Raw genomic sequence first — 12,010 nt, forward strand, 5'->3', positions numbered from 1 at the left:
CGTTATCATCCTTCGTGGGGGGACCGTCAGTATCGTCCCAAGAGATTTGTGTTCCGTAACATGGTTAGCCCATTCTAGGCCGACATCGTCAAGTCCCCTTATACGTAGAAATTTGCTTTTAGTTTAATTCATTTTTGCACCAGAAGCGGAACAATAGCTTCTGAGGTCTGCCTCCAGTTGAATCGCATCTTCCCTGTTCCTTACGACGATGCCGACATCATCTGCATATGCCCCAACTGCAGTTTTCTTCCCGGCGATCGTTATGCCCGTCATGTGCTCTTGTACTAGCCGCAGCAATGGTTCTAGTGAGATAACAAAGAGCAACATGGAAAGGAGGCTTCCTTGGGGGACACCCCTTGCGATGGTAATGGGTCTTGTGAGCTGGCAGTTGACGGAGGTTGTGGCGGCCAGACCAGTGATCATATTGCGCACGACAGCAAATGGAGTCATGCCGGAAGCCCATCCTCCGCATCGTTTCGAAGAGGTATTTATGGCTGACACGATCAAATGCTTTATAAAAGTCGACAAAAAGGAGGCCGCAATTAATGGTGCTGGCAGACGACAGAGCGACGATATCTCTATATTGTGCTGTAGTCTGAAATATTGATCGCCTATAAGCACAAGTTTGCTGTTGCCCAATTATGTTTGCGGTCAACGGCATCATTCGTTTGTTTAAAGCTCTCGCAATAATCTTATAATCTGAATTAAGAAGAGAAATCGGCCGGACGTTGTTAATCTTTTTACATCCCTTATTTTTAGGAATCAACACGATTTTACATTCTTTAAGTTCTGATGGTACAAACTTTCCCCGCAGGACGTCGTTAACGGCTTGTGTCAACTTATCACCTATGAGACTCCAATATCGTTGATAGAATTCGACCGGAAGGCCATCAGGGCCCGGCGATTTCCTTTTAGGGGAGCCGCGAATTATTTCAAGGACATCATCTGGACTAAAAGCCGAAAATAAGCTGGCGTTGTCGTCGGCCGTAATTGTGGAGGTTGTAAACGCAAATAATTCATCCGAATCGTCCTCTTGCGTTGCTTCTGCCTCATACAGGGCACTGTAATGTCTGGATTTCAATGATTATATCGTTTTGCACAGTGAGGACAGTACCGTTTTCTAATCTAAGTTCGTCCATGAATATCCGTCGTCGGTTCTTGCGGTGTTTAATCAGATGATATAACGCAGCCGTTTCGTCCTCGCTAACAGGTCTGGCTTTTGACTTAATTTTAAGACCCTCCAGTTGTTTTCTCTTTAAGCTTAATAATGTCGCTTTAATTTTCTTGATGTCGGACAAGCGCCTGTCTGAGCCATCTGCCTGATCATACAAGTCCCTTAAAACCCTGTAGTAAAATTCCATTGTACGGTGAACTGCCCGAGATCTCTCTATACTATAAGATATAATTACTTTCCGTAAGCCGGCGGAAGTGGCCGTGCGGTTAAAGGCGCTGCAGTCTGGAACCGCAAGACCGCTACGGTCGCAGGTTCGAATCCTGCCTCGGGCATGGATGTTTGTGATGTCCTTCGGTTAGTTAGGTTTAACTAGTTCTAAGTTCTAGGGGACTAATGACCTCAGCAGTTGAGTCCCATAGTGCTCAGAGCCATTTGAACCATTTGAACTTTCCGTAATTTGGGCTTCGCCTTGCGGGTCCACCACTCCAAAACACTCGAAAAGTTGTGTACAGAGCGCAAGCAAAATTCCCAAGCTGTCTTTAATTCGGCCTCGAGCTCGTCGTCTATTAAAAGTCCAACATTCATGCTCCACTGATTCCTAAACCAGTGAGTTGGTTGCCGGTCTAAGTTTATGCAGGCACTCACACTACAGTGATCAGAGAAGCTCACTGGAGTGATTTCCACTTGTAGCAAATTCCTCACTATGTGACTTGACATCTAGATTCTATCAATCCTGCTACTGGAATTATGTGAAATGTGCGTGTATTTCACAAGCGTGGGATACTTAACTTCCCACGCGTCCCTCAGTTTCATTAGTTTCATTTGGGAGACAAGAAAGTTTAATTCAGGGGAATAATTAAAATTGGGGGATTGATCTTTATGGTGCAATACACAATTAAAATCGCCTGCAATGATCAAGTTTGGAGAGTCTCTCCGCAATAAGTAAATGATATCCTCCTTAAAAAACTTCGATCTGTCAGCGCGCCGTGCACTTCCAGATGGTGCATACAGATTGATTACACTGACGCCCATGATATTCACGCCTATCCCCCGTCCAGAGTCTAACTTCTCGACATCGGTTAGAGGTATTCCTTCCCTGATTAAAATCGCTGTGCCATCACTCAATTCGGGAGCGAAATTGATTATTGCAACATAGCCGGGAATGTTAATTTGCCATGTTGCAACCTCTTGTAAAAGGGCAATATCTATACCAGAGTCAAACTAAAATTGTTTTAATAAATCAAGTTTTAACTCTGACGTAATCTTATTGATATTAAGGGAGGTGATAGTATAGGCCTGTAGCATATAGGTAATGAGATGTAAAACTATAACAAAACGATGGCATCGAGCTCAAGAGTGCCGGCTGCAGAATTAAAAGAGGTATAATGTGAGCAGCCATGAGAGGATTATTGGATCAAGAAGCTAAATAAAGACCATAACAAGTGATACACTACGAATCATAGGCCGGTTGTAGCAAAAACGACACAGTGAATGCTGCGAACCATAACCGGATAAAAAGACAGAAGAAACACGATTGCAACCTTAGGCGACAGCATGAAACAAACCTTGTACCAACGGAATTACTACTGTGGAGGATAGACTTCGCCGAGTTCTTTGCTGTTCTCATCACCGAATCGTTCCCTCACAATTTCATAACTAATATTTCAGGGTACTACATCTGCTTGCGACGAAGTGGAATTGCCCTTGTTGCGAGGAACGGAGAGATTTGGCTGTGGATTGAGCCTTCGTCGTGGGGCGTTTTGAGGTCCCGGAGTTTTTGTGGATTCTTTGAGACGCGGTGGTGTCGGTGTCGCAGCACTGCCGCTTGTTTACTTCCGCCCGGAACTTGTTGTCGGGCGTCAGCTGTAGCGCGTTGTTGACACAACACTTCCTCACTGTGTGCGCGTTGTAGCGGCTGTTGTCCTTCGGGCGCGGCACTCAAAATTGGAGGTCCCTGTTCATGACCCGGCGTCTCAGAATTCGGCATCCCCTCAAGTCCATCCGCACTGGCTTCAAAATCGACCCGCGCATAACATCATCTGGTACTAAATCCTCCGCGATTGATGGTTTTGGTTTCCGGGCTGCAGGAGTCGTGTGAGATACTTCCTCATCTGAATGCTCATCACTACGTTCCAGCGGCCTTTTCTTTTGCTGAGATTCACTTTCAAGACAAACTGGCGCAGCAGTTTGCCGTCCTACAAGTGGTGGAAACGCATCAGCGGTTATGGGCGGGGTCTCGGAGGTAGTTGCCTGGGGAGCATCAACATCAGGGTGTGCAGAAGAACCAGAAGTATCTACGCCGCGGCTGGAGATTATTTTTTAAGACAAAAACTCGGCGGGGGCAGTCCTGGCGAAGATGGCCCAGTTAATTGTAGATATGGCAGGTGGGGTCTTGACCAGAATATATAATGTGAGCCTTATAACTATCGACCGTGATGTGAGAAGGAATGTTCATTTTTACTTCCATGTCCACAGATCTAATCCCATTGAAACATTGTAATTTGTAGCGAGACGACCACTTTTCGTTGACAATTTCTTTAACCTCACCAAACTTAGAAAGTGCATCTTTAATTTTAGCATTGTAAATCTCTATGGGCAAGTTAAGTACTCGAACTGTCTGAATCGAGGTATCGGCACGTGTTACAGTAACCATACTAGTGGTGCCGTCGCGATGAACAAAAGGGACTTGTTTGCCGAATTTTTCAAGAAGTCGATCAACTGCTACTGGACTGAGAAACTTGACAAACACGCAATAACGATCAGAATCTAGCTGGGTGGTGTGCACAGAATCAGAAGTGATGCCTATTACCTCGGTTAGCCAGTCATGAATCTCGAGGGCGGTCGGTTGAACGCGGCGGGTATCCTTGTCAAAGCCAAAAACCAGGGTGTTTTTCCGGATGGTGGTAGACATGGCGCTGCAGCTGTAGGGAATCCGGTGAAGCCCGAATCCCGTACAAGATCGGCAAGTTGCTGACGAAAAGGACCACCACAAGAAAGTACAATACACGTGAATCACTCGGAACACAGAAACACACAACGGCAAACAGTAAACACTGGCAAGGACACCAACGACCCGGAACAACCAGCTAGCACGTCCGACCGCGGCGACAGCGAAAGCCGGAATATTTCTCCCTATGTAGGTCGGTGGCAACAAAATATTTTCGCATTCGGAGGAGAAAGTTGGTGACTGGAATTTCGTGAGAATATTGCTTCCCAACGAAAAACGCCTTTCTTTTAATGATGTCCAACCCAAATCCTGTATCGTTTCTGTGACACTCTTTCCCATATTTAGCGATAATGCAAAACGTGCTGTATTTAGAACGAGATTTTCACTCTGCAGCGGAGTGTGCGCTGATATGAAACTTCCTGGCAGATTAAAACTGTGTGCCCGACCGAGACTCGAACTCGGGACCTTTGCCTTTCGCGGGCAAGTGCTCTACCATCTGAGCTAACGAAGCACGACTCACGCCCGCTCCTCACAGCTTTACTTCTGCCAGTATCTCGTCTCCTACCTTCCAAACTTTACAGAAGCTCTCCTGCGACCTTGCAGAACTAGCACTCCTGAAAGAAAGGATACTGCGGAGACATGGCTTAGCTACAGCCTGGGGGATGTTTCCAGGATGAGATTTTCACTCTGCAGCTTAGTGTGTCTCCGCAGTATCCTTTCTTTCAGGAGTGATAGTTCTGCAAGGTAGCAGGAGAGCTTCTGTAAAGTTTGGAAGGTAGGAGACGTGATACTGGCAGAAGTAAATCTGTGAGGACCGGGCGTGAGTCGTGCTTCGGTAGCTCAGATGGTAGAGCACTTGCCCGAGAAAGGCAAAGATCCCGAGTTCGAGTCTCGGACGGGCACACAGTTTTAATCTGCCAGGAAGTTTCGTGCTGTATTTCTTTGCACTTTTTCGATGTACTCCGTCAGTCCTATCTGGTAAGGATCCCACACCGCGTAGCATTATTCCAAAAGAGGACTGACAAGCGTAGTGTAGGCAGTCTCCTTAGTAGGTCTGTTACATTTTCTAAGTGTCCTACCAATAAAACGCAGTCTTTGGTATGCCTTCCCCACAACATTTTCTGTGTGTTCCTTCCAACGTAAGTTGTTCCCAGTTGTAATACCTAGGTATTTAGCTGAATTTAAGGCTTTTAGATTAGACTGATTTATCGTGTAACCGAAGTTTAACGAGTTCCTTTTAGCACTCATGTGGATGACCTCACACTTTTTGTTATTTGGGGTCAACTGCCACTTTTCGCACCATTCAGATATCTTTTATAAATCGTTTTGCAGTTTGTTTTGATCTTCTGATGACTTTATTAGTCGATAAACGACAGCGTCATCTGCAAACAACCGAAGACAGTTGCTCATACTGTCTCCCAAATGGTTTACATAGATATGGAACAGCAACGGGCCTATAACACTACCTTGCGGAACGCCAGAAATCTGTTTTACTCGATGACTTTCCGTCAATTACTACGAACTGTGACCTCTCAGACAGGAAATCACAAATCCAATCACATAACTTGAAACGTCCCCTTTGTACAATTATACATAAGACTGTGCTTAACCTGACACACAATATCTTTAGCGCAACGCAATCTGACTTTCAAAAATCCCTACAAAAGAATGGTCCTGACTAACATTAACCTATACCTTTCACAAATCACTTACCTCACCAAAAATCTTCGTTACTCGAACTACTGCAAAACAGCGAGCGCCACTACTGCCAGCTAAATAAAAGATTCAAACTACGGAAGGCACTAATTACTGATAGGCATAGTTAGGAAATGAAAGATTTTAGTAGAGAACAAACAATGTATTTACCTTAATAGTGTTGAAAAATCATAATATACATAACAGATCATGACATCCAGTCTTACAAATTTCCAAACTCCGCCATCTCTCTCCCCACATCCACCACTGCTGGCGGCTCACCTCCAACTGCGCAACGCTACGCGCTGTTCACATCCAGCTGCCCAACACTACAATGGCAGACAACAATGCAAACTAGCCACAGACTGCACACAGCACAGCCAGTGATTTTCATACAGAGCGCTACGTAACGTTGCCAATAAGAAAACATAAACAGCCTATTTGCCGGCCGCGGTGGTCTCGCGGTTCTAGGCGCGCAGTCCGGAACCGCGCGACTGCTACGGTCGCAGGTTCGAATCCTGCCTCGGGCATGGATGTGTGTGATGTCCTTAGGTTAGTTAGGTTTAACTAGTTCTAAGTTCTAGGGGACTGATGACCTAAGATGTTAAGTCCCATAGTGCTCAGAGCCATTTGAACCATTTGAAACAGCCTATTTACAAACTCAGACGATATTCCATAATCACACAATTTCGCTACGAGCCGCTTGTGTAGTACAGTGTCAAAGGCCTTCCGGAAATCCAGAAATACGGAATCAATCTGAAATCCATTGTCAATAGCACTCAACACTTCATGTGAATAAAGAGCTAGTTGTGTTTCACAGGAACGATGTTTTCTAAACCCATGTTGACTGTGTGTCAATAGATCGTTTTCTTCGAGGTAATTCATAATGTTCGAAAACAATATATGTTCCAAAATCCTGCTGCATATCAACGTTAACGATATTGGCCTATAATTTAGTGGATTACTCGTGCTACCTTTCTTGAATATTGGTGTGACATGTGCAACTTTCCAGTCTTTGGGTGCGGATATTTCGTCGAGCGAACGGTTGTATTGATTGTTAAGTATGGAGCTAATGCATCAGCATACTCCGAAAGGAACCTAATTGGTATACAGTCCGGACCAGAAGACTTGCTTTTATTAAGTGATTTAAGTTGCTTCACTACTCCGAGCATATTTACTTCTACGTTACTCATGTTGGCAGCTCTTCTCGATTTGAATTCTGAAATATTTACTTCGTCTTCTTTTGTGAAGGCACTTCGGAAGGCTGTGTTTAGTAACTCTGCTTTGGCAGCACTGTCTTCGATAGTATCTGCGTTGCGATTGTGCAGAGCAGGCATTGATTGTTTCTTGCCGCTAACATACTTCACATACGACCAGAATCTCTTTGGATTTTCTTCCAGGTTTCGAGACAAAGTTTCGTTGTGGAAACTTTTATAAGCATCTCGCATTGAAGTCCGCGCTAAATTTCGAGCTTCTGTAAAATATCGCCAATCTTCAGGATTTTTCGTCTGTTTAAATTTGGTATGTTGTTCCTGCAACAGTGTTCTAAGACTTTTTGTGTACCAAGGAGGATCAGCTCCGTCATTTGTTATTTTATTTGGTATAAATCTCTCAATTCCTGCCGATATTATTTCTTTGAATTTAAGCCACATTTGATCTACACTTATGTTATTAATTTGGAATGAGTGGAAGTTGTCTCTCAGCACACAAGTTTTCTTTATCCTGGCAGCGGATCTATAACCATTACAACTGAAAATACAAGCACAGTCAGACGGCACTACAGTGAAACTGAAAGAGCAAATGATGCCTGGCAATTTAAAGAAAAAGTTACCTGAAGTTGGGACTTGTAATCACCACGTGCAGAAACACACAAATGACTCAGACTTGATAGATTCGAAAGCCCAAAGCGTGTTTTTCTTTTTTTTACCGTCCTTATCAGATTAAGTTTTCGTTGCTATTCCGCTCGTGGTAGCGTACGCTCAGCTGCCATCGGTCTGCCACTAGCCCATGGGTTCAGACTGTAGTGTGTTCTGGCTGAAGTTTCCGCAAATATAGTGTACCGTGTGGGCCTTTTCCAACAGTGTCTCAAGTCGCCAGAAAGAAGACATCAGACTTCACGTCGAACACCAGAGAAACGCTGCAGTGTCTCCATCGCAGAACTTGAATGAGAGCCTCTTCTTAGGTTCAAAGCCAGTTAATAAGGATCACACTGAGAGGGACCGCTGGCACACAGCACTCTTACATCTGGAAAATGGGGTATGCCGTGCGCACTTGTGCGAAGTGATAAAACTTTCTGCTTCATTACAACGTATAAAGATACAATAGAGCGAAGAAGGTTTTTACAGTATTTACTCATTTCGTGTAATACATTGCCTAATTCTTGTTTAGTGTCCTATCTTATTACCCTCTCTAGGTTTTTACCATTAATTATTTTTCTTTTAAGCCCCCTAGAAGGAGAAAATTTGTAGTCTGCGGAACTTATCCTTCGCTTGTTACCGTCTGCCGCAAAGCCCAGAGCCGCAGGCGTGGCACGTGACTGCATAACGGCTGCGCTTTGCAGGTGGCGTGGGTGCGGGTGGACACGCAGACCATCCTGTCGATCCACCAGCACGTGATCACGCAGAACCCGCGCATCTCGCTGTCGCACGGCGACCACCGCTCGTGGCTGCTGCGCGTGCGAGACGTGCACGAGTCGGACCGCGGCTGGTACATGTGCCAGCTCAACACCGACCCCATGCGCAGTCGCCAGGGATACCTGCAGGTGGTCGGTGAGTACCACTACCTCCCATTTGTCATTCACTTTTCAAAAATGGCTCTGAGCACTATGGGACTTAACATCATAGGTCATCAGTCCCCTAGAACTTAGAACTACTTAAACCTAACTAACCTAAGGACATCACACAAATCCATGCCCGAGGCAGGATTCGAACCTGCGACCGTAACAGTCGCGCGGTTCCAGACTGAAGCGCCTAGAACCGCTCGGCCACTTCGGCCGGCTCACTCACTTTTCGTGAAGCTCAGAACTGTTACTTGCAGCACGCGACGTAGTATACAGCGTGGTCAGAAACTGTCTAAAGAGCTTGTAAGGGTGTTGCAGGGGAGTTTGTGCTGAGAAATAATTGTTAAGAAAAGAATATGCTACGTTGCGCCGTTTCCGAATTACTTAGCGCTGTAGTTAGCCGTTCAGGTCGTCACACACGAAGATTCAAGCAGCCTGCTACAGACAGTGTTACCAAATGTGCTCTTCGTTTGGTTTTCTCAAACCGAGCAAACGTAGCTTTTGCTAACCTAGCTTCAATTTATCGCTTCCCAAAGGGTGTGTTTTAGCAGGAATGAGTATTTCAATAAGTGGTAACTAACGACTCCAAAGCGCATGCATTGTTTGAGTTTGCACCAGCAATGGCCTGATTGGCTATCTTCAATGTTAAACAACTCAGAAACGGTGCAATGTATCGATTTTTTTTCTTAAGAATTATATCTCAGCACAGAATCCTCTGCAACACCTTATATATATAGTATACCTTTTGCTGTGTCAGTTTGCACTATCAATACAGGGCATATAAAAGCTTTTCTGAATATATATATATATATATATATATATATATATATATATATATATATATATATATATATATATATACACTCCTGGAAATTGAAATAAGAACACCGTGAATTCATTGTCCCAGGAAGGGGAAACTTTATTGACACATTCCTGGGGTCAGATACATCACATGATCACACTGACAGAACCACAGGCACATAGACACAGGCAACAGAGCATGCACAATGTCGGCACTAGTACAGTGTATATCCACCTTTCGCAGCAATGCAGGCTGCTATTCTCCCATGGAGACGATCGTAGAGATGCTGGATGTAGTCCTGTGGAACGGCTTGCCATGCCATTTCCACCTGGCGCCTCAGTTGGACCAGCGTTCGTGCTGGACGTGCAGACCGCGTGAGACGACGCTTCATCCAGTCCCAAACATGCTCAATGGGGGACAGATCCGGAGATCTTGCTGGCCAGGGTAGTTGACTTACACCTTCTAGAGCACGTTGGGTGGCACGGGATACATGCGGACGTGCATTGTCCTGTTGGAACAGCAAGTTCCCTAGCCGGTCTAGGAATGGTAGAACGATGGGTTCGATGACGGTTTGGATGTACCGTGCACTATTCAGTGTCCCCTCGACGATCACCAGTGGTGTACGGCCAGTGTAGGAGATCGCTCCCCACACCATGATGCCGGGTGTTGGCCCTGTGTGCCTCGGTCGTATGCAGTCCTGATTGTGGCACTCACCTGCACGGCGCCAAACACGCATACGACCATCATTGGCACCAAGGCAGAAGCGACTCTCATCGCTGAAGACGACACGTCTCCATTCGTCCCTCCATTCACGCCTGTCGCGACACCACTGGAGGCGGGCTGCACGATGTTGGGGCGTGAGCGGAAGACGGCCTAACGGTGTGCGGGACCGTAGCCCAGCTTCATGGAGACGGTTGCGAATGGTCCTCGCCGATACCCCAGGAGCAACAGTGTCCCTAATTTGCTGGGAAGTGGCGGTGCGGTCCCCTACGGCACTGCGTAGGATCCTACGGTCTTGGCGTGCATCCGTGCGTCGCTGCGGTCCGGTCCCAGGTCGACGGGCACGTGCACCTTTCGCCGACCACTGGCGACAACATCGATGTACTGTGGAGACCTCACGCCCCACGTGTTGAGCAATTCGGCGGTACGTCCACCCGGCCTCCCGCATGCCCACTATACGCCCTCGCTCAAAGTCCGTCAACTGCACATACGGTTCACGTCCACGCTGTCGCGGCATGCTACCAGTGTTAAAGACTGCGATGGAGCTCCGTATGCCACGGCAAACTGGCTGACACTGACGGCGGCGGTGCACAAATGCTGCGCAGCTAGCGCCATTCGACGGCCAACACCGCGGTTCCTGGTGTGTCCGCTGTGCCGTGCGTGTGATCATTGCTTGTACAGCCCTCTCGCAGTGTCCGGAGCAAGTATGGTGGGTCTGACACACCGGTGTCAATGTGTTCTTCTTTCCATTTCCAGGAGTATATATATATATATATATATATATATATATATATATATATATATATATATATATAGGCGAAGTACTAATGCTAAGCTGTGTTCGCATCGTCCCTCTGTCCATAATTATGTTGAATAAATGGAGATGATTTAACAACTGACGACGCCTTTGGCACAATTGTTATATGAATCTCCACTGCAGGATGTGATTTTAGTGTATTTCACTTCTGATGAAGTTATATTAGATATACCGAAACCGTGGTCAAGAATTTTAATAAATCCTTATGCTGCAACTGCTTTGGCTGTCATCATTTACCGTGAAGTATTTCAACAATTGCTGTTTCAGCCATGTTTAAAATCTTGATATATATATATATATATATATATATATATATATATATATATATATATCGTGTACTTTTTCCTGCGTCAGTTCTCACTATTAATACGGGGTACAAAAAGCTTTACTGACTATATATGTATTAATAGTGAAAACTGACACAGGACGAAGTACACGATAAGATAATGGAAGTAAAACTGTTTGTACACATGGGTCTCTTGCCGTGATGTGTGATTACGAGCCGGCACTGTCTTCAGTCTTTAGTATTATCTTAGTAGATGCAAATGTATTTGACATGTAACCTTTCCCATTAAGTCTATATAGAATTGTGTTTCAATGTCACACATGTCCCCTGCTTCAAGAATGTAGTAGATGTATGGCTGGGCAGCGACACATTTTGCTGCTGATGTGAGGCATCTAAGGCGCCAATACTGTCCAAGATGTATAGGTCGAGCAGCATCTGTGCCTTGGTCTCCAAGGTCATCTGACGTGAATCGCACTGATTTTTCTGTCTGGGCTCATCTCCGATGTGAAGTGTGCAAGCACTGCCATTGATATGGCAGAAGAACTGGAGCAGCGATTTATACAGTCCTGTCAAGATTTACTAGAACATCTGGGAGTTTATGAAAGAACTTGAACAACTTGGCAAGAAGAAGGGACCGGTTGGTGGGACATGTTCTGAGGCATCAAGGGATCACAAATTTAGCATTGGAGGGCAGCGTTGCACTAAGTACTGGGAGATGAAGAAGCTTGCACAGGATAGAGTAGCATGGAGAGCTGCATCAAACCAGTCTCAGGACTGAAGACAACAACAA

The 12,010-nt window shown here is 45.6% G+C and overlaps 1 protein-coding gene across 1 annotated transcript in view; it reads left to right on the forward strand.

Annotated features, from left to right (window-relative positions):
- The window catches only part of LOC126243161 (lachesin-like), a 1,186,501-nt gene that overhangs the window by 1,085,320 nt on the left and 89,171 nt on the right, over positions 1 to 12,010 (forward strand). The window contains exon 5 of the mRNA XM_049948146.1: positions 8,377 to 8,584. Coding sequence (XP_049804103.1) covers positions 8,377 to 8,584 — 208 coding nt within the window. The remainder of the gene's footprint in view (positions 1 to 8,376; positions 8,585 to 12,010) is intronic.

Source organism: Schistocerca nitens, chromosome 1 (genome assembly GCF_023898315.1).
Source record: "Schistocerca nitens isolate TAMUIC-IGC-003100 chromosome 1, iqSchNite1.1, whole genome shotgun sequence".
Taxonomy (NCBI): Eukaryota; Metazoa; Arthropoda; class Insecta; order Orthoptera; family Acrididae; genus Schistocerca; species Schistocerca nitens.